The sequence below is a fragment of the Numenius arquata genome, chromosome 2 (genome assembly GCF_964106895.1).
Source record: "Numenius arquata chromosome 2, bNumArq3.hap1.1, whole genome shotgun sequence".
In the NCBI taxonomy this organism is placed as follows: domain Eukaryota; kingdom Metazoa; phylum Chordata; class Aves; order Charadriiformes; family Scolopacidae; genus Numenius; species Numenius arquata.
The window spans coordinates 11,793,784-11,817,426 of NC_133577.1; the positions used below are offsets into that span (position 1 = coordinate 11,793,784).

Genomic DNA, 23,643 nt, shown 5'->3' on the forward strand with positions numbered 1-23,643 from the left:
TGGAAGATACATATAATAATAAAACTTATAAGCAAAATAGACTCTAAAGGAAATATTTCTTTTTAAGAGCAATTGAGAAACTGATATTAATTGGGAGACAGAAGTCTTTCATGTCTTTATCTCCTTGGAGAAATTTTCTAAAGTTCTGCTGTGGTAAATGATTGTGAAAAAATTAGGGTAAAGCATTCGTGCAATAGCTCATGCTTAAGCCAAGGTATGCAATCAATTAAAGGATGGTTTTAAGAATGAATTATACTGAGTTGCTAACTGTAATTAAAAAGACAAATCTGTCAAAAAACTGTTGATGTTTTCAGCTTAAAGAGAAAGTTCTCCTGAGGCAGCAAGGGAGTTATATCCTCACGGTGGAAGCTGGGAAGCAACTGCTGCTCTCTGCTGACAGTGGAGCTGAGGCAGCCCTGCAGGCAGAGCTCACTGAAATTCAGGAGCGCTGGAAGACAGCTAGCACCCAACTGGAGCAACAAAAGAAACAACTTGCTTTACTACTGAAAGTATGTGATTTCTTCTGTACTTATTCAGCAAGTTCATGGTTTCTCGGGGCGGGGGGGGGGGGGCGGTGAAGGGTTCTCAAGGGATAAGCACAAATACCAGGTTTGCATGTACACTACATAAGTTCATGATTTCATTTCACGGCCTCTGAAACTAGGAGGGGTAATACTTCACAGTAGGCTTGTATGTTAGTTGATAACTTTCAATTGATATTTTCAAAACGCTGCCAATAAAGAATATTCCTACCAGTCCTATTTTCAACATAGAGCAAAAATGTATTGTATTTTGCACAGTGCTGGTTAATTTTTATACATACGGTATTGAAAATTAGACCTGCCTTATTCCCTCTACATGCCAATGTTAAGATCTATCTAGCAATGTAGTAATCTGCGTTTCCTCACAGTGTCTTGAGTATGTTCTAGTTTAGATAAACTTCTTGGAGAAGGGAGCCTTGAACTTTATTTTGATGTAAGCAATGTCCAGAATGCCTGCTAATCTCACTGAAAGTCTGAAGATGATAAGCTGGAATTTAAATTTCATCTGTTTGTTTTTCCCTTTTAATCATTCTAGGGGGGAAAAGGAAAATTGGAGTTGTGTGTATTAATAGAATAGGACAAGTGCTTTTAGAGTAGTTTCAGTGGTCTAGTAGAATTACAGAATTGCAGACACTTTTGTTTGTAAATGGCGAGAAGCAAGGCAGTGCAATAAAATGAAATATTATTTTGGAAAAGTTCAGACAAGTAAATTTTTCTTCCTATTTCAGGCCTTGTTCCTTGTACCCCAGCTTCTAGTGGGGGAATTATGTCAGGAAATTTTAGTCATGAAAGCTATTATCTAGGGAGACTAAAAGTTCTGTGGTATTTTGTCTCAATGAAAATATGGAAGCTAATGCTTGAAGGTGAGGAAGTAGGGAAATTGTCATGCAAATTGCATAAATTGTCTCATAGATATCAAGCCTTCATTACGTTATGCTGTCTTGGTCTTAAATACATGACTTTTTAGTGGCCTTCTAACCAAATGGGAAGCACAAGTGTATATTCTACAAGAGTATGTGTTGCATTAAGAGCATCACAGACTATTGTAAGGAGAGAAGAAAGAAGACACTAAAAAGAGGGTTTTTTTGCAAGACCTGTAATTTGTAATTCTCCGTCCTAAACACAAGCATGAAATACTGGCATAGATTGGAAAAAACAATGGGAGAGAAAGGCAGCAGTCGAAGGAGAATAGGAGACTAAGAGAAACATGTTCCTTATTTTCTGGTGCCACACAACTGGCATTCTTTATGGGTTGACTGGCTTATTAGAGATCTTTCTGTTTGTGACTACCTTTTTAATAGGCTTTAACAAGCAGGTGAGGCAGGTAAAACCATACTGTCACATGATGATTGGTATGGTTTCATTGCATTGGACACATTTAAAATTTTGGAAAATATACAACCACTAAAGCCGGGGGTAGCTGCTAGAATCCTAATTTAGAGGAGATACTGAAGGTATTTCAATCTGACCTGAATCTGCAGTATACCCGACTTTTTTTTTTTTTTTTTTTTTTCCCCCAGGAGATTAATGCACCTGAATGGAGCTTTTGTCAAAGAACAGTGGTGTGTCTAGTACAGGCATTCAAGAAAGGAAGTAGAAAATAATTTTGGCAGGGAGAGGCTTTTCTGAAAGGATGAAGTTAGATCTAGACAACATTGTAGTAACAGGAAGCTTTGGCTTGTTTATTTCTACTACCAGAGACCTACATAAAAAAAAAAAAAGAATTGACACAGTTGTACACGACTCAAGCTCTGAGACTAAGTATTCTCTAGAGAGGGATTTCAGGGCATGTTATTATTATGCAAAAGTTTTCATTGTTTAGTGGTTAGTTAGGCAAATCAACTGACATAAGTATAATCCAGATCTGAATTGAAGTCTAATAAACATTCTGCCTTCAGGACTGGGAAAAATGTGAAAAGGGCATAGGAGACTCCCTGGAGAAGTTAAGATCATTCAAAAAAAACCTTTCTCAGCCTTTGCCAGAACACCATGATGAGTTGCATGCAGAGCAGATTCGCTGCAAGGTAAAGCACTTGTTCTCTGTTGACTGTTGTCTCATCTTTGCCTGCCTTTGCGCAGTAACATTTTCCGTTGTTAATAGGCTTCACAATACTGACTGTGCAAACCAGTCAGCCACCCCTGTTACAAGAAACTATCCACGTAACATTTGGACAGCATAGTACCTGCAACATAAACACAGATCTGATCAAAATGAGATCAGAACAGGGTCTGAAAAGTACTGTAGAAGTGCTAAATACTGGTGCGTTTTTATTATAGAAATTCTAACTTTGAATTTAAACTCATGGTATCTAAACTGTTGTTTTATTGCTTTTTATTTGAGGTGAGATTGCTGAGGGGGATCTTAGATAACACTTTTTTGCTGTATTCTTTGCAGTTTAGAAATGTATTACAGATTTAGAATATTTTAAGTACAGAGAAGTCCAGACCAATACTGGGAATTCTCAAAAACCTTTGAACTTTAGAGAGATTTGAGTAGTATATTAGTTTGTGAGTACTTGTTACAAGGCTGACTTATCATTCTCTGTTGGGGAGTTACCTCTCATAACTCTGAAAATATTGGTACGTGGTATTTTCTTTTTCTTTTAAACAAGGCTGAAACAGTCTTCTTGAAATGGTGGGTCTGCTCAGATATGACTTTAAGTCAGTGGGTAACAATGCTCATCTTTGGCTTCATCAACACATTGAAATTTTTATTTGTTAGCAAACTGGTCCTTTTTCCTTGTGTGCTGCTTTTAAGGAGCTAGAGAATGCTGTTGAAGGATGGACAGATGACCTTGCACACCTCTCTCTGCTGAAGGAGACCCTGTCAATATATATCAGCGCAGATGATATCTCAATCCTCAGTGAGCGCATAGAGCTTCTACACAGACAGTGGGAGGAGCTGTGCCACCAGGTAAGTGTATTACTGAGCACTGATACGAGTATGCAGGCTACAAAAGTGTTGGGGAAAAAAAAAAAATTGAATACAAGTGGCAGCTTTTGGTAAAGATGCACGTAGGCACACTCAGATCCAAAACTGAACTCTTGCCGAATCAGGGAAAACATCTGTTGAAATGCTTCCTTTAGTTACTGCTAGTGTTTCTAGTTCTCTTGAACTTTGTCATGGCCATGAGGTCATATTTAAGCAGCCTTGAAAAAACAACAGAAGAGTCACGCTGTGTGCTGTGGGACTGTGGCATGGCTGGCTGGGGAAAACACCCAAGTAATACACAGTTTACTGTGCTTTGGTGGAGGAGCTGTGCTCAGAAAGGGTGTCCCTCCCTCGCTCAACATTAATGTATTGTACCTTCAGTTTGGGTGATAACTTCTGCTTCTTCAGACTTTGATGTCTGAGGGTTATTTACTTGGCTGCAAAATGAGCTGAGGACTATTGTTTGATTTTTCCGGTGCATCATGCTAGTAGTGTGTTCCCTGCCTCCATTTTGCACTTAGAAATCCAGGTAGTGGAGTCTTCCTTACCCAGCTTTTCAGATCATCCTAACGTTATTTCTGTGGTTTAGTAGAGACTGTAGTCCAGATATACCAGAGCTAATTCTGAAATAGTGACCTCATATAAAGTACCTGTGAAGGCTTCAAGAACACCCCCAAAGTTGGAAAAAACGCTTCACAATTAACAGCACAGAACTTGTTATGAGTTTTTGAGTGCGCCAGTGTCGATACATCTGAACTACGGTGTAGTTACTGCATGTATGTTTATGGTAAAGGAGGGAGTCGAGCAAAGAGGTCTTATCTTAGTTTTGTGCGTACTGAGTGTTTCAGGATGTAACCTAGTGCAACACTTTGTTCAACTGCTGCTTATTTCCGGAAAGCTGCCATCAAGCTTAGAACCGCAAAAAGGAAATGAGAGATCATGTGTATGCCCTTGTTAAACCTAACACAGTAGTTAAAGAACACATCACTTTTACTTATGAAAGAGCAGATGCAGTCTTCATCTTTCCAGCTGAAATACTGATATAAACTCAGAAATTATGCAGATTACAATGGGGAGGAAGTAAGTAGTTGTACAAATGTCTGAAAGTGGAGAGATGACTTTGCTGCTCACCCTCTGCTGATATTTTGATTTCAGTGTCATCTTTGTCTGTCTATTACTATTCATAGTCAGAGATGGTACTACTGCCATAGAAATTTCTTAAGCATAGCAATGTTTTCCTTCCTCCTGTATTAACTACACCATTAACTTGTTTGATGTTTTATGCCTATTCTTTCCTGTCAGGGCACACCTCAGTCCTTTGGAATCTCTCAAGGTGTCCTGCCCATTCAGGAGAAATAGTCGTCTATGAAATGAGTGCATTGGGACTCAAGTAGAAAATAGCTTATGCAAAACAGTGTATCTTTGATTTACCTTTGTACTTACAAATCTCGCTGATGTAAAATTACAGAGTCTTTTGGAGTTTGTCCTATGCTATATATATGTATCTATTTTTTTGCTTTGGTCAAGCATTTATATCTTCCTTTCTTATTTAATCTCTTAGACTAAAAAGAAACTATTAATATACTTCATAGCATTTTATAAGTGAGCAAAAATTGTAAGACTTATTTTTTATCTTGTAGTGAAACCTTTGGGTTAGAGACATTATAAAGTAAGATATTGACAGGCTACTGAGCGTAATGCTTGGATGCCTTTCTTTATGCGTAGAATGTAGCTAACAGGAAACCTGAGGTTAACAGTTACCTCTAAACTCACAGAGAACTACACAAAGTTTTTGCAGTACAGCTCCGGTTTGTGTTAATGGCAGCTAAGTAGCTGGAACATTTTTGCAGGGCCGGAGGAGTTCACATTGCGGCACAAAGTGTTTCAAGCATCTCTTAAATGCATTTACTATTTTGGTTTTATTCACTCTGTGCAAATGTTTTCAGGTCTCCTTACGTCGACAGCAAGTTAGTGAGAGATTGAATGAGTGGGCTGTCTTCAGTGAGAAGAACAAGGAGCTCTGTGAGTGGCTGACACAAATGGAAAGTAAGGTTTCTCAAAATGGCGATATCCTCATAGAAGAAATGATTGAGAAACTTAAAAAGGTATAATGCAGTGCTTCTATGCTTTCATGCTGTTCTTTAACTAGTTACTTGTTTTGTTTTGCAAAGAGGATACTGATTTAGCTTAAATGGAGATTTTACCTTCCACTGTGTTTGTAAGTTGCAGTAAGACTGTATGCTTGTATTCTTCTCTCACTATGGAACATTTTCCTCATTTCTTGAGGTAGGACCTCCCGCGATACCAGAAAATTAACTGAATGCAAAGTCAAAGACATCTGAATACTTTACTAAATGTCTAGTCAGAATTGCCTATAATGAGTTTAACTATAGCAGATACATTTCTAGAAGGCGTTGTTTTGTTTTGGGTATTTTTTTAATTTTTCTGATGAAGTTGTTTGTGGTTGTACATCTAATATTTAAGAGATTGTCTGTCCACTGTACCAATCACCAAAAAGCCAACATTCACTGACAGTTTTGTATGGTTGCTTTAGTGGTGTAGAGCAGAGAGTATTCAGAACAAGTACCCTGACTTCTGATTGCTCTTTACTGTCCAGGATTATCAAGAGGAAATTGCTGTAGCCCAGAAGAACAAAATCCAGCTCCAGCAAATGGGAGAGCGACTAGCGAAAGCCAGCCATGAGAGTAAGGCATCAGAGATTGAGTACAAACTTGGCAAGATCAATGACAGGTGGCAACATCTTCTGGATCTTATTGCAGCCAGGTAAAACAGTTGTTTTGTTTCTAAGTGGGACGGATTAATTTGCTGGATGTCATTAATTTAAAATCTTTTTATTGTCTGCTTTCCATCATTAACTGTGAAATGAGTTTATTCTTAACCATCGACACATTTCTGTGAAATTCACCTTCCTGTTTTACTTTACAGCATTTCTTCAAGAGTTAACTCAAAACATCATCTGTTACAATGGCATAGGATCCGTTGCAGTCAGATTTAGTGAGCCTTGCTCCAGTACTATCTTACTTCAGATGAGCGCTTAAAACTGGGGGCAAATGTAGTTTTTCTTAAAAAATTCTTGGCAGAGGAATTGAAACAGTGCATTTGTAGTTTTGGATTTCGAGAAGAGCTGTTCCAAAACTTAAGTCTTAGTTTTTCTGCCTGGTTAGGTTTTTCACTGATGGAGAAGAGAAACTGCAGGTAGACATATGCACACTGGGCTTAAAGATTCTTTTTACTCAAGGGCAAAAACATAACAGCAAGTTTCATTAACTTAAAGAAATACTGGATTGTTGTTTGATATGTGAAGAAACTGGTTTATTTCTTTCAATACTTTCTGCTGAGTTGTGCTACAGGCTCCCTCCCCCATTACCCACAATAATTTTGGCACAATTTTGCCCTTCATAAAATGTAAATATACTTTATATTTTACACTTCTGTGATGTAAGGACATATGAATCGGTAATACTTTAGTCCTGTTAGCAGAAAAAGGGTTTGTTTACTTTCATCATCTGTTTTCATCTGTTCTTTTTTCATATGGTTTTACTGCATTCCTCCTCTGAAATCTGTAAACATGGGAGCAGTATATTTTATGTAAGCAGAAGCATTCTGGTGGCTCTAGCTCCTTTTACAGTGATTCATTTTAAAGTAACGAACACTGTATATTTCTTACAGAATAATTAAGTCAGGAAGTGGTGCATTACGGTCGAGAAGCCTGCTAGTTTCAGAGGATGTGATACATCACCAGTTGTTGAACATAAAGTATATTTACCATACTTTTGTGTTTGTCTTTTGAAACACCTACTCAGACAAATGTTCAAATAATACCTTCAGGCAGCTCTAGTGAAAAGTGATTGCATTCAGAAACTGCAAAACACATCTTTAGAATATCTGTATTGTGGATTGAGTAATAGAGGTTAGTGTCCCCATAGGGACAGGTAAGGGGTCAGGATTCTGTGCTATATGGTGGGGGGGAGATATAAACTGCAATATCATACACTTAAACTTTCTCATTCTGTTATCACAAAGGAAGGTCTCAAGTCCTAGTTCTAAACTAATTTATGTAAAATATTTATTTACTTTTATTTCCACATCTTTTCAACTTAGCCTTCTCAACTAGCATGCTCAGCACTACTGTATGCAATTAAACATACAACCCTTTCCATTCCAGTGCTTACTGAAGTGGAAACAAAACTCTGCAAAGTTTGAACGTTGCATTGCTGAAGTTGTGAAGTAAATGGTGAAGAGGTTGGTGCTAGGTTGTGGAAATCGTGCTAGTTCGGCTGTAGATTAGGCTGATAGCAATTAAAGCCCAAGTTGTTGATTAATGTATGTACAAAGTACTTGTATTGATGGCTATTTCCATTGGACGAAAGGATTTGCATCCTCCAAGATAATTTTTAGAAGGCTCCAGAGGCTTTTTGGAATATGTTGTTATATATTGGGGTGTGTTCATGTTATGATGTTTTGGAGTTTGGAATGTGCCCTGTGACATGATTTTGGCTGCACGCAGCTAGTAAATGCAGATTGATTTTTCTGGTGTTGAGAATAAAACAAATCTTTTAATATTCTGGATCCCTGGCAGCATTAATAAATTATTAGGGCCTGTGTGCTTTTCTGCAAAGCTGTAGTCAACCCTTGCCTGGAGCGTATTTCTTAGTGGTTTGTTTCCTACAGCTGTGAACGAATAGAAAGTGCTCTATGAAAAAGCTTTAGTAATGTAGAATGGTAATATGCATCCAGTCTGATTCTTTACCTGTTCGTTTTATACTGTGCAGTCCATTCACCTATAAAGGCCTCTTCCTTTCTCACATTCTGTTTCCTTACACACTTTTTTTAACTACCTCTCTATTCTGAGGGGGTCTGTAACTGCAGAAGAGACAGCTACAGATAGGTAGCTGCATCTCTGCATCAGAGACTTCTGTTTCTGTCCTTCTAGAACATTTTCATCCTTTCAGATGAATTTTTCTGATATGTCAGCCCAGTGAAAAAAAATGTTACAGATGTTTACAGCCAGGAAGCAGTGCTATTGCCGCAACTGCTCAGGCTTCGCAAAGAAGGCTTTGTTGTATGTGTTTTCATCCCTTCCCCTAGCCACTGACGGCCCACATTCCTGGAGATCAAGCCTGGCACATGTTGATGAATGCAGGTTTTATTTAGAAACATGACCACTTGTCACCATTCAGTCTCATGTTATCAGGCAACGGCTGCTGGCATTTGTTTGGCGTGCAACATTTTCTGAACAGTACTCACCAGCAAAGAGAAGTGTGTCCCCTTTCCTCCCCCCCCATCCCCCGCCCAAAGCACAGTGTTTGCAGGCTTTTGGAGTGGAAGTTCTTCTTTTTAATGCTGGAAAATTTCATGGTGGTGGCGGAGGACTTGCATGCTGCGAGGATGGCGGAGGACGGCAGTGTGGATTCAGATCTCCCAGACTGTAATTGTGATATCACAAGGCAGGCAGCTATTTTTGTTTGCTTTTGATTGATATGGTTCTTTCTGAAGTCTTGGGTTGCTGGGAAACTAATTGAAATATTGATATGTAGAAATCACTACCTTAGCTAGAAATTACTGTTTTCTGCTCAGTTTCAAAATAGTTGACAGTGATAACAGCATACTTTGTTTTACAGCTAGTACTTTTGGATCCCAGAGTAATTTTTCATTACTGATGCATACTTAGAACTCGTAGAATCTCTTAGCAATCTGAAAGAAACTGTAGTCTGGCTTTACTGCTGTTTTTAAATACAAGAGCACGTACACACATGAGAGAAAGCAGACTTTGTATTTGTCTGCTCGCTGTTTGTGTCATCAAAGGGGCATGGCTACAAGCAAAAGGCAGAGAAGGAGAGACACTGTAAAGAAAGTATTTCAGACTTAACTTATCGAAGCTGGTCTGCCCTGTACATATTAATGACTGGTTTGTAACTGCATATAATACTTGGACTCAGCCTACATCACCCTAGATTTTTGATTCAGCTTCTATTTTTCCCTCTTCTCAATATCTTTTCTAGAATTTTTGCTGTTGTTGTTCAGAGCTCTAGAAATTTACTGTTTGAAGGGGGAAACTGTAATCTGAAGACCAAGTATAACTGGCAGTACTAGTGTCCTGGTATGCAGTAATACTGTACCTTGGACAATAAAGTTTTTTTAATCATAAAAATATTATTTTTAAACTGATTTTAATAGAATCATATTTTTCACTGTTTCATAGAAGATGCTCTTACTGACTTTTTTTGTGTTGCTTTTAAAGTTTAATATTAGTAACCAGCTGTCTAAATGACTAACACAGTAGCTATGAGTTCTATATGATGCATTGTTATGTATTTACAGGGTTGTTCCTTTTTTGGTTTAAGTGGAATCTAAGGCTGTCTAATTTAGGAGTAGTTGACTTAAAGGTATTTGTGCTTAATTTCAGCTCCAAGTTCCTCTCCCATTGTCTTTTCTTACTGTAAAATAGACATTTTAAAGTTATTACTTCCTTGGGGAAATTGAGGTACAGTAATTGGAACATGGAAACATAAACATTGTTAGCCCATTCAAATTTTTGGATGAGTTTTCATCAGTAAATCATAAAAATAAACAACTGAATTCTGCAGTATTGTCCTTTCTGAGAGTCTTAAGCATTTGTAAAATGCAGTAAGACTGATGTGTGTGTCTTGTATAAAAAACAGCTTTTAAAACAACCGTGTTATGGGTCCAACCCTTTGATTTCAATGCGGAGTCTTCATTATCAAGGAGAGGAGTTATCTCAAGTCTCTTGCAGTAACATGCATGGTGCTACAACAAAAATGTGAGATGATTATTGGAATAATTAACTGTTTAAACATAACCTGTAAATGAAATATCAAAAGGTCAAAATTACAGTTGGCTAGGGATCCTCCATACTGCAGTGGTTTATAATTTGACCTTTGTCTCCAAACAGAGCTTTTAGTGTCATTAGCTTTCAGGGCCCACTATTAGCATGGAAAGATAGGATTGTGAACTGTTACATTTTTAAGAGACACACATGCATTATGTAATTATTTGTACACAGGCAGAGTATTCAGCGAGATGAAGAGCATAGACATCTTGCCTGCTAAAAATAAGGAGGAAAACTCTTAGACGTGATGAATTTCCATCTCTTACTTGTTTGCAGATATGTTTTCAGAGTAGCTAGAGGCACAACACTGTATGGCAGTTGAGTCAAAAAAAGTAAGCCCAGCACAGTCCAAGAAGCACTCATTTATTTGCTTCTATTTGTACTATGGGCAAGGAACCTGTTACATTAGACTCAGTACAAAAAAAGAACAGTGTTAACATTAAATGTAGCAGGGGCTGGAAGGGAGTTGTCCTTGTCTTTTTTCTTTTTTCTTTTTTTTCTTTTTTTTTTTTTTAACTTTTGGAAATTAGGTGTGGAGAATTGCAACAGTTTGGCAGGAGGGCAGGTTTAGGCCTAGGTTTTGGTCTTGGTTGGAGTGTTTTTTTAGTATGTCACTCTCTTTTCCTTTTTCTTTCAAGTAGCTTAGGTCATGTGACTGAAAATAGCTCTATTTGGGAGGAGGTTGGGTTTTGCTGTGGCAGGGTTGTATTCCCATGCAGTCTGCCTGAGGCAAAGAGGGCACTTTCTAAATAACAGGCCCTTTATCAGGTGCTGCATGCAACATGTAAATAAAATCCGGCATGGAGGTTTGGGTGCTATACAATTGCAAACAAGCAAAGCCTGGTCCACTGCTTGGGCTTGCAAATGACAGTGACATTGCTTCTGCACAGGCCTAACATGACTCATTGTTCCCTTCCCGGCTCCAGCGTGCCAGCGAAGGATCAGGGGCATCCAGCCTTGAAAATCTAAGCAGAAAATGGGGAGGATTTCACTCCTCTTAATTAAGGTCAGAGACTGAAAAGTTGTATGTGAGTTCCAGAAGAGTGATAACCAACCTTCTTGCTCACCCCATGAGCAAGTTTCAATTGGTCCAAACCTGCAAAGCACTGTATGTACAACCATAGGTGAGGAGATGTTGCCCCCAGGCATTGGTTGTTCTCCTACTGTTTCTCCAAGGCTTAACACATAGTAGCGTTTCAGGATAACCTGAGGATGGGGAGTGGGGCAGTCTTTCAGCATGATTGTATTGACTTCAGTCCCTTCATAGCCAGATTTTCAGATTACCCAGATTTTTTCCAATTACCAAAATGTTTTTTGATATCACAACCCTGCAGGTGTTGTTCATGAGACTCTGGCAAAGAAGATGCATTCAAACTGTTCTTAAGCATGTTTGGTGCTAAAGAACCACAGTTTGACCATCTGTGATCTAAAAATGAGGGCTAGAAAGAGACAAAACTTTGAAGGATTTAACTTTTAAGTTTTTTAAGTTGACATTAGGATCTCTGCATTTTCTTTGTTAAGAAAAGGACATCCAGATTAGAATCTTAATGGTCAGCTACAACTAATGTATTAAATATGGAAACACTCGATAAATTTGCTGGTTAGTATTATGGAAAAAATGTGAATTGCTTTGCTTGAATTATAGGACAGTCAGGTGGCATTTTGTTTGTTTGATGAATCTGGCAATCTTGTATTTTTCAACCCTATTTAGTCTGTCTATTCCCAGCTGCACTCATCTCAGACATTTCTCGTATTGAAACACTAAAGTGGAAGAGCAGTAGAAGCATAAAAAAAAAAAAGAATGTTACTCAAAATTGTTTGTGGTACTACATAAATAGAGAAAAAAAAGAAGCTTAGAAACAATTTCAGAATCCACTAATGTATGTTATGTAACATGGCAATAGGAAGAAGGGAATTACTGACAAACATTTTTGCAATTGAAACAGGCTGAAGGAAAAAATATCGAGATAGGATGAAGGTTTAGTCAAATTTTCCTCACTCTGTAAGCTTAATGTTCTCTTGAATAAAACATCCCACTACGTAATTTTTCCTGGACGTTGTTGTTACAGGGTCAGAGTCTCAAGAAACATACTACTTAGAAATCGCCATGCACTTACATTCCGATTTCATCTGTTTAAACCTGTAGTCCATTAAGACCAAAACCAACTTGAGGCAGCCCTTGGGATTCAGGAATTCTCACTAAGTTCTTAGCTGGATTTCTCTCTCTAAAACTTATTTATTCAAGGACAAGTCTTTACACTGGTACAGGCTACCCAGAGAGGTGACAGATGCCCCATCCCTGGAAACATTCAGTGTCAGGTTGGATGGGGCTCTGAGCAACCTGACCTAGCTGAAGATGTCCCTGCTCATTGCAGGGGGGTTGGACTCAATGATCTTCTGACACAAATCATTCTATGATACAACGTTCAAAGTTTAGAAATCACTGAGGTGAAAAAGGCTTGTTCACACAGTGCACTCCACCAGTAGTACTGATTAAATGGATAAGGTACAGAAACTTTGAAAATGTTGTCTGGTATTACTAAGTTCTTAATTTTTCTGAACTGGAACCTATGAATGCAGGACTATTTGCACATGTACTTCTGTTACATAATAAAGGCAGACTTCAGAACAGAACTTACCATCAAAGTTTCTCTGAAAACTTCCCAAAACACATGCTGTGGAAATTCTCCATCGGGGTGTACTTATGCTGCCATTTCTTTTCCTTTACAGGGTAAAGAAGTTGAAGGAGACCCTCGTTGCAGTGCAGCAACTGGATAAAAACATGAGTAGCCTGAGATCTTGGCTTGCCCACATTGAGTCAGAGCTGTCCAAACCTATCGTCTATGAAACTTGTAACTCTGAGGAGATACAAAGGAAGCTAAATGAACAGCAGGTAAAATACAACACACTTATCAGGTGCACGATGACGTGGGGAGAAGTAGAGTGTCCTTGGGCTGGCCGTACCCGGCTCAATGCTGAGAGGGCATGAGGCAAAGAAGTGTTTAAATATCAAGGCGAGTGGTACTTACTGTGTCACTTATAGAGCCCTCTGCTGGCTTTGACAGCGAATCCACCAGGAGCTGATTGACCTTTTCAAGAAAGGTAAGGCACCAAGAGATATAACCTGAAGGAGTTATTGCAATTGTTTTTCCTTTGGGATTTGTGGTTTTTGTTTGTTTGACTTGTCTGTTCCCAGAGGCAAAACTGACACCTATTAGACCTTGCAAATTTTGCACATGCTTGAAAATGACTATTTTTTAGCAATCTTTCTAACTCAGTTTTATTTTGCAGCTTGTTTGAGAATCACTTTGCACGCAAAGTTGCATGAGCTATATATGTGAAATTAAAATTGTTTGGGTTATAGCACCCAAAGCCTTTATGCAGTGCTAGAAAAAATAGTCAACACTGATATGGGCAGAAAAAAAGGGAAGGCAACTTGTTTTTGGCATTAAAACTAATGTTTCTCCAAGAAGATTTACTATACTTTCTCTTTCCTGTTCCACATCACTGCCCGGTGCAGTTTTACCTAAAGCACATTGCTGGGGAGGACTGTTGCTCTGTTGTGTTCCTCTTGATTATTTATTGGCAAAAATAACTTTATCATACCTCACTGGAGATGAGTTGGGTGCTCTCCTGAGTTCTTTCTCCAGGAGAAAGAAATGTGTGGGAAGAGGAGTGCCAGAATGTTTTGGGGCTAATTAATTTATGAAGTGTACAAACTGACATTTTGCTTTTTTAAGCAAAGTGTGGGACTGAGACCCAAGAACACCCTCAGAGCCTTTGCCAGCTCCCCAACTGATTTGCTACAAGGCTGTGCAGAATTGCTTATTAATATTCCATATGTAATTTACATAGGGATAATAATTTATAACACACAAGCATCACTAATGAGTGGTGTTTCTGAGACAATAAAGTGCTGACAGCTAAACATTGCTGTCAACAAAGCAGATATTTGAGATTTTTTTACTAGCATCCCTATGCAGGTATCCTGCAGTTTGCTACAGCCACTTCTTATGGGATTTATTCTGGGCACAGAGACTGGTGTATCTCTGCCTTCTACTGTTTCCTTGTGGTGATCCCCATGCAGGGGCAGCATGCAGTGATATTCTATAGAAGTGTGAGTGGCTTAATTTGAACTCCAAAGGGGAGAAGTAGAGGCGAGTCTTATCCTAGGATGATGCCGTGTTTGGAAACTTGATGATAATTTGATTTGGTAACACTGCAAGCCATTGTTCTTGTAATAATTTTTAAAAAACACCCACCTTCAGTGTATGGCAACCAGTATTTTAATTAGTCAGAGGCTCTGTCACTATCCACCACATCTCAGAAGGACAGGACATTGGCCATCTTCTCAGTATTTCATCCCTCTTTCTTCTTCCATTAGTGATCTTATGGTGTCTCCCACTGAAGTCATGTTGTCTTCCCTGCTCATACTACTAACAGTTGTTCGTATACAAAATTACATTAAAAATATTATGCTGTGAAAGAGGAGGACCAAATTCAATTTCTGTAACTCCATTAGCTACTTCTCAGCATCTAGCTCATCCAAGAATCAGCTTTGCTGGTCTCTGTACTGAAATTAAAGATACAATTGAAGCTGGATGTTCCAGGAAAGGTAGAGTAACTTCACTGCACTGCAATATTTTCCTCGGGTCGTGAACTGCATTTCAAGGATTACTTATTTGTTTATTTTCTCAGTCTGCAACCACTTGAAATGTGGAAAAAATGGTGATTGCTTTTGGGTTGATAAAGGAAAAAAAAATCTGTAGGTGGGTGACAGCAGTGCATAAAAGTGATGTTCTTTTGTGAACTAACCCAAAGGCTAAATGTTCTCTAATAAACATAGAAAATATTTAAATCTGGGAAAGAAATATAAGGCTATGGAGAAAAAACAGTGTAGACATTATTTGTAGAAAGGTTCTCTAGGTAAGTAAAAAGTTTAAACCTTAGGAATCCTCAGGACCACCAACTGGCAGCTCACTACTGCTCTGCTCCAAAACAGCAGAGAGGAGATTGTGTTACCTGAACTTGCTTAACCTCAAGTCTCATAACTGTCTGGAGTATGTGTTTCATGTAGTATCCACCCTTATATAACATTTCAGGGTGGGTAGAAAGAATAATAAGCACTTGGACATCACAAGGAAAGAGTATTTTCTAGGCAAGTGAAAGTGAAAGGGCCAGCGCTGAGGAAGAAAACGTGATTTTCCACTTCATGGTGTCATGTAGATGTTCGCAAAATAGCCTTCTATTTCATAGATGAGAATAGGAAATAGATTACCTCATTGAGTCCAACCCCAGTTATCACAAACAACCAAATCAGATGGTTGATACAAGTTGACCTTGCTCCATTTCAAATTTGCTGAGGTTTTTAGAATCTACGTTTAGATCTCATTTCTTCCTGGAAGGCATTTTCAGAACATCATATTGATAGTTGTAAGAAAAGTTCCTCTAGTTAGGCCTTAAATGTATGTAGACACATTATGTTGACAGTGTATTTCCCTTTGCGTGTTACAGTTTACTTCACTAGCAAAATTATAAAGAGCTGTTTATCTCTACTCATCCTCAAGCTGCCAAGTTCTTGTTCTCCTAAATAAGCTTCCACATCCCTAATTGTCCTAGTAGTTCTTTTATTCACCTGAACCAGAAGTGAAAATAGCATTCTAGGTTCAATATACCACTTTTTAGTGTAATCAAATTAGTACTTCTTTGTCACTATCGGAATTATGTTGTCTTAGCTTTGTTACTGTCCATCCTGATTTTTCCATCTCATATTCTAAAGGTTCATTGCAAATGTAGGCAGAAGTCAAGCTGGGTTTCTTTACTTGCACTGATCCAACAGCAGTAGCCAATTACTTTTGTGGCTTGTCTTAACTTGAACTTGTAGTTCAAAACTGAACCTGAAACATTGCTTCAAGATGAAACATTATCATCAGTGTAGAACAAGCCATTGCAACCAAGAAACCGACAGGAGAAATAATACTTGATCAAATATGATAAGTGCTAAAATCATGTAAGTGCATTTTCTTTAGCTGTCCTGAATTTTCCTTTTCCATTTCTAATGAAAACGCTATAGAATTGGAAAGCTGAAGGAAGAAAAATCTCCTACTAGAGAAGTACTGTTCAACATGTGCTGTTGCTGACCTCCATATCAAACATGCCACTTTGCAGCTAGCTCACCAGGGGAAAAGTAGATTCAGAAAGGGTACATCCACCCTGCAGTAGATAAGAACATACTTTCTTGTCACACATCCCATACTAACTTCTGCTTTATGTTCTCTGTGATTATGAGAAAGGGCTGGGAATAACTCCACCATTTATCAGTGATGTTGATTAAATGTATGCGAAGGATGCTCAGCTGAGCATGCAGAGCTCTGGCAGTTTGTCCCAGGGAATGGTTTGGTGTTCATAGTCCCTGGGAGAGCTGTGCATGCTGCCAGGTTCTCCTGGCCTCATTGATAACATTGCAACACCACTTGCGCAGGTGCAGTCTCTTAATAGGTATTCATTGGATGTTTTTCTCCTGTTTGCAAGCTTATTAATATATATATTTTTTTTTAAATAAGTAGAAGAGAAATGAATTTGTATTTATGCATATTTTGCACTTTCTCTTAAGAATTAATTTCTTCACCTGCAGGAACTTCAGAGGGACATAGAGAAACACAGCACTGGAGTAGCGTCTGTTCTCAATTTGTGTGAAGTGCTTCTGCATGACTGTGATGCCTGTGCCACAGAAGCAGAGTGTGACTCTATCCAGCAGGCTACACGCAATCTGGACAGAAGGTGGAGGAACATTTGTGCAATGTCCATGGAAAGGCGACTTAAGTAAGTCTAAAATGCCTACAAATTAGTATTTGCTTTCACAGGCACAAATACAGGATGGGATATATGTTATAGGGTTGCAGTAATGAAGAAAAGGGTGTAGGGATCAGGAAAAGGTCATACACTGAATAAAAGCCAATAGTTGTTATGCTAGGGGAAAAAAAAGAAATTTCAGCTTGCATTTCTATGTGCCTTTATACATGTTACATGAATTATCAAGTTTTGCTCACAAGGCCTTTGATGGAATGATGTCATATTTCCCATACTTCAAGGAAATCATGAGAGAGAAACTAGAGAAAGCTTAGATGATAGCAGTGACTCCAGGAGATTTAGAGGACATGACCTAAAAGGAAGATTTGTAACACTTAAGTTTACCCTAGAACTCCAGACACTGATGGATGGGGAAGCTAGTTATCAAATGGGTAGAATGCTATTCCAGGTGTTAGGATATTCATACACCTAATGTTTCTTAACAGGTTTCTCTTATGTTTGATTTTGTTTATATGGAAGAATTTTAGGACTGAGCAGTTATCTGGACTTTCCTCATCTGCCCACCTTGGCTTTGCTGAGGCATAGCTGGTTTACTGCACGTGCTTAGACCATCTGTACACTGCGTGCCCATGATATCTAGAAGATTCATTGATTTCTATTCCTTTCTAGGATAGCATGTGTGTTTTTGATAGCCATAGTGATGTAGGCTAGATTGGGCCAATGCTATATATTCTGTGCTGACCAGTAATAAACCATGCTTAACTGTTTGAACTCCTGCATTTATGAAGCTGAATTTTGTATGGATCAGGTCCTTTTCAGACCTGCATACCTAAGATTTGGGAAAGATGTATTCAATATGTGGAAACAGACGAAGTTCTGCTGTAATACAACCTGTCCCAAAAACAGATCTTGTTGTTTCGAATCAAGTGGTGTTGAAGTTCTTGGGATTTTAGAGACTCAGTATTAAGCCAATTTGATTTCAGGATCAAGAGTCAGCCGCTGTTCTTACATATTCAATTGAAGTAAAATTGTTTTGGGGTTTTTTTAAAACATTTGAATAACTTCTAACTTTTTTTTTAAAATAAAAATATCTTTACAGTGTATGTTGAGAGATAGCATTTTACCACTTGGTGAGTGCAAAAAAAAATAAATGTTAGTGTCCCTTTGCAATGCAGAATAATGACTAAGAACTTGAAAATATATGCAGCAAACATCTTCAGCATTCTGTAAGAAAAAGTTCTGTGGTTGAAGATAGTTTGGAATTTCTAATCTCTAAAATACTGGCTGAGGTACCTACACTGGGACTGTATTTCAGAAGTTATGTAGCATGTGCTCAGATTTTCAGAGCTCCGATTGCATACTTGTAACTTTCTTTTTATACGGATTCCAAAATTAGAGGCATTAAAAAAAACAAACAAAAAAAAAACCGCCATCATCTTATTCTAGTTCAGTCTGGAATGAGCCAGCCTTCCCTGTGGTCTGTTTATCAGCCTGGCTCAGTCAGATTAAGAGCCAGTTATTGTCTGGTGCAGCGCTAGTTTGCTGTTGTAGATGATTTAGTTAAAGTTCTGTAGTTCAGCCGACCTTCAGTCTGAGCATTCCCTAATTTTCCATTATCTATTGCAGAATTGAAGAGACGTGGCGGCTATGGCAAAAGTTTTTGGATGACTACTCCAGATTTGAGGACTGGCTAAAAATCTCTGAGAGGACAGCTGCTTTCCCGAGCTCCTCTGGTGTGCTTTACACGGTTGCTAAGGAAGAACTGAAGAAATTTGAGGTGATTTATAGTAGTCGAAATTTAATCTCTACTGATCATATTACAGCAGCCAGCTGGTGTTCTTCCTTCCCATGCACAAGTCACTCAGCAGAGATGCTGTATTAATAGAGTGGAGTAGCTGCCTTCAGTGGCAGATTTCTAGGATGAAAAAACAGCAGAAGGTGGCAACTGAAAATTTTAATAAATCAATCCATTCTCACTTACTGTTTGTTCACCAAAGTTTGGTTTCTCACCTCTTTTATTTCTGTAACTTTTTAATATGTCCAGTCAGTAGGTGCTCCAGCGCATTCATAAATCTCCCTTCATCGAGTACGTCTTCAAATCCACGCTGCGTGTTTAAGTTTTCACTTTGAATTTATCCCTCATTCCTGTAACTCTCTGAAACCAGCCCTCTGAACAATTTTCTTCTTCCGTACAGTGTACAATATCCCCTTTTTAGATCCTTATACCTGAAATTCGTGTTTGTGCAAGTATTGTTATATGTCCACATGGTGTCCCCCGACACTTAGAAGTTCAGTGCACGCTTCAAACCTGACAGGCTGTCACTTCCGTCAGCGTTTAAGAGCTTGTTACGTAACTCTGTTGTGTCCACTACAGTGTGATGATGACTTCTCTCATAATTACCATGGAGTCTATACCTGCGTGTAAAGCAGGCACACACGCCATGTGGCTAGTCCCCAGTGAAAATCTTTGGCTTGGAGTATATCAAGATGAGAGAGAAAAATAATTCTGAAGAAAGAGAACAAATTGTTTAGGCAATTCTGTAAACAATCAGGTGCTGTGAAGTATTTGCTGCGAAGTAGTGCAAATTTTAAACAATGTCTAAGACCAGTTAATGCTTTTTGATTTAACAATTAATTCAAAAATATAAATTGTGAAGCACCGATTCAAGTTTTATGATTGACATTCACATTTCTGAATGTACTGGCCAGCTTTTGTTGTTAAACACTGCCAGGCTTCATTATTGTGAGGTAGGTTGCCACAGTATAAAAATGTTTGCCTCCTGGACAAGTACTCTGTCTCAGACCTGCTTCTCATTGTTCCTATGTTCAGTGATCAGGATCTAAATATGTTGTTTAACGGGTCTCTGTGTGAGAAATAGTACCAAAAATATCTTGGCTGTCTTAGACTTTGGGCAAAGTCAGATCAGCTGTAAAAATCAGTTTCATTGAACCCCAGCCTTTATGGTGATGTTCCCTCTCCTGCAGACTTGTGGAATTTTCACTGTCTACAGAGTGTCAGCAGGAACTAGCTGTGAAGAGAACAGTTTAGCAGCCTCTCCAGAAGCCTGCTTTCCCTGCAGTTTTGCTCTTTCTCTTTTTTTCTTCTTTCTTGTTTTTCTGAGCACGTAGTTTTTACACCTACCAAAAAGCAGGAATGCAAGTGACAAAAGTTTAATGTTCAAATTCAGCAGAATTCAGCAACTTCACTGTAAAGTCAGTATAAAGTCAGCCACATATACATACTAACTGAAGCAGGCTTCTGCTTTAACTAGACGTTGTTTTTCTAATTTTATTTTCCCCTCCATATCTCTAGTTGAATTAAAAAAAAAAAAAAGAACACAAACAAAAAAACCCGCAGACCTCAAAAAAACCTAAAACAAAGCAAAAAAAAAGAGCCCAGCAGACCATGTAAGAATCTTTTAGTTCCTGAGCAGAGAGGTCAGAGATGGCTCTCACTGATTTCACTGTACAAAATCAAATTCCTTCCTCTCCAGTAGTTTATGGAGAAATGAAAAGAGGTTACAGGAAGGAACGCAACAGATGAATTCTTGTGTAGCTGAGCTGAAAAAATGGAAGACAAATACACAGCTGTTTTTTGCTGGACAAGGCTTGGTAACAGGTGAAACGACAACTGCACACTTTTAGATTTCATGATCCTAGTAAACATAGCCAGATTTGTGCCTCTGATACGAGAATTGCTTCCTTGTGCAATTTTAAGTGAATTCAGTTCTGCTGAGCATTACAGTCCAGTTGCAAGCCCATTTGCTCCTTCTCAGTTGTCCCCTGGTCAATTTGATGGCCATTTAATGAAGGGAATAGTTATATTGAGACAACTCTACAGACGTTGATCTTTTTTCTTTTTTTCAAACCAGCTTCTTTACTTTTGTCCCTAGTATTACGGCAGAAATGGGCTTATTTCACTTTTAGCTTTGACTGGTGCAATATGAAGAGTATATACTGTTTATGAAATCTCATTTCTTAGCTGATTTTAATGAAAACTTCTGTACAGAAGTATATTACCTGTCACAGTTCTCTAGTCCTTAGTAAGGAGGGTGTCTAGTTTTGGGAGAGATTGACAAACAGTCAGTTTGCATTGTGAGGAATATCAGAGAGCAAGTTTGTAGAACTACAATGGAAGGCAAAAGCTACTTGTATTCACAAGAGGTCTGGTGTAGTCTATGTTGTTAAGTCTTCCTTTGATCGCTCTTCTGTTTCTGTGACAACATAAAAAAGAATACTTCTTTTAAAAAATTGTTCATCTCTTTTTGAAAAAAAGGATTAAAGGGATTAATTCACTCAGCTCCTTGCAAGGTCCTTTCTCCAACTTGCTCTGTGATTGCTAGTCACAACATGAAACTCATGGGTCAAGCCACTTACTGTTTCTGCTCCCCAGCTGGGTGACTGAGGAGGCTTTTGTGACAGTAGAGGAAGCTCTGAAAGTACATGGTACAGACACTTGCCCAGGCATAAGTTGCTATGGATGTTCATGACATCTGCTTTCCATGAAAACATTAAGACAAAACTTACTTGTATACCAGTGTACTGAAGATAAAGAGATGATTCCGTCAGTACCATTTTTCACTATTTTTTTCACTATTTTTGGTAAAACTCAGAATAAACAATTACTCAAATCTCTTCAATGTTTGCACTTCAGCAAATTCAGTATGTGCAAGGAAATCCAGTGAAACTACAGGAATCTTGGATTTCTCTTCAGCTTTTAAAAAAATGTTTCATGTTCATTGTTTGTGTTTCTGTTCTCAAATACAAAGGTGCATGATTGAGTAGAAAGGGGAGTCTTTTTTGTGATGATTTTGCCATTGTAATAAGTGTTCATGTTGCAATTTCTCATTCAGTGAACAATGTCATTTTTGTAAACTTTTTTCTTTTTTTTTTTTGCTCATTTTAATCAGAAGGCAGCCTCTCAATAGAATAGACCTCAGGAGCTGACTGCATCCGTAGGAAAATCTATCAGCTAACACAGGGCAGAGTGTAGAAGTAGGGTCAAAATAAAGGGAGAGGCTTAAATATGTCTCCTCATTTCAATAATATAAAATCTAATGATGTCTTCTGTTCCTATTGCTTTAGGCCTTCCAGAGACAAGTGCATGAAAGTCTGACTCAGCTGGAACTGATCAATAAGCAGTATCGCCGCCTGGCGCGGGAGAACCGCACTGACTCTGACTGCAGTCTCAAGCAGATGGTTCATGAGGGGAACCAGAGATGGGACAACTTACAAAAGCGAGTTACCTCCATCCTGCGCAGGCTAAAAGTATTTTTTCATTTTTAAGCCCTTCAGTTTCACTAGTGTACTTACAAATTGGGGGTACTCCAGAAGCTTCCACTTTGCACAGTGGTTTTGGGGGGACTTCTACCTTTGGAAGAGGAAGGGAGCTTATCAGCTCGCTTTGTCTGAGAAAACCAAAGCATGAAGTCTGTAGGGAAATGCTTGGTGACCTCAGCCACCACCTCCTTCATAGAAGATAACTTTCATTAGTCAGTTAATTGCAGCTGTAGATGAAGTTACTGAAAAGGAACCTTAGCATATAGGAAATGAAAGAAGGTGTACTGAGTTTAGGTTAGGTCTGAAGTGATGAAAGCTGTTTCTTTGGAAAAACACTGTTGCCGGGGTTTTTTAGGTTGTTTGGTCATTTCATGCCACTCCATTTTGCATCCCTCAGCATTTTATTGGCCAGCGTGAGGAGTTTGAGACAGCACGTGATAGCATCCTGGTATGGCTAACAGAGATGGACCTGCAGCTAACCAACATTGAGCATTTCTCAGAGTGTGATGTCCAAGCAAAGATAAAGCAACTTAAGGTAAAGAATGATTGAAGGGTAACAGGAAGAGGGATGAGAGAAGGGATAGAAACATTCATGGTGGGGAAAAGAATTTAGGAAACATTATTCAAAAATACAGCCAGGTACAGTCCCTTACTTGCAGGCTAAGGCTTCAACCTCGGAAGTTATGGGCTATGTCAGGTTTCAATATATACTTTTCTGCTAGAGTGGAAGATCTTTGTGCTATGAAAAATTTTCAAAAAAACAAGGGTGATAGTCTCCATTCCCTAATCAAAAGAGGAAATGTCGATAAAAATGTCAAGTCTCCATTATTGTTGACACCATTTCTGCATCAGAAAAATCATTATTTTTAGAGAAAAATATCAAATGTCATGTTACCAAAATTCCAGTGTGTTAGCTTTAGCATCTGTGTTTATCCTAGACGTTTGGTCATGGGCATGGCTTGTTTAGAGAAGAGCTTTCTTTCCAAACACAACAACTGAGGAATGAGATGGTAAACCATGAAGTATCACGGTTTTTGGCTAGAAAGACTGTGGAATGCTAAATTTAATTGCTCATTGTTGCTTATGCCAGAATATTTGGAACGATCCCTGTTTGTTGTCCACACCATTCTTGCTGAAAAACTCTGACTTGCATCCTTAATAACTTAGGTTGTTGTAATGTTGATTTCATTGATAAAGCATAGGTTGTT

At 38.5% G+C, this 23,643-nt stretch overlaps 1 protein-coding gene across 2 annotated transcripts in view; it reads left to right on the forward strand.

Annotated features, from left to right (window-relative positions):
• Nucleotides 1-23,643, forward strand: part of SYNE1 (spectrin repeat containing nuclear envelope protein 1) — a 255,963-nt gene that overhangs the window by 211,743 nt on the left and 20,577 nt on the right. The window contains exons 124-133 of one of the 2 annotated variants that reach the window (XM_074162789.1): nucleotides 315-509; nucleotides 2,441-2,566; nucleotides 3,301-3,456; nucleotides 5,421-5,579; nucleotides 6,092-6,258; nucleotides 13,076-13,238; nucleotides 16,980-17,167; nucleotides 18,782-18,932; nucleotides 22,241-22,423; nucleotides 22,833-22,970. In XM_074162789.1, coding sequence (XP_074018890.1) covers nucleotides 315-509; nucleotides 2,441-2,566; nucleotides 3,301-3,456; nucleotides 5,421-5,579; nucleotides 6,092-6,258; nucleotides 13,076-13,238; nucleotides 16,980-17,167; nucleotides 18,782-18,932; nucleotides 22,241-22,423; nucleotides 22,833-22,970 — 1,626 coding nt within the window. Of the gene's footprint in view, nucleotides 1-314; nucleotides 510-2,440; nucleotides 2,567-3,300; nucleotides 3,457-5,420; nucleotides 5,580-6,091; nucleotides 6,259-8,735; nucleotides 8,943-13,075; nucleotides 13,239-16,979; nucleotides 17,168-18,781; nucleotides 18,933-22,240; nucleotides 22,424-22,832; nucleotides 22,971-23,643 lie in introns of those variants that run through there. The other variant, XM_074162798.1, reaches the window with a different exon arrangement.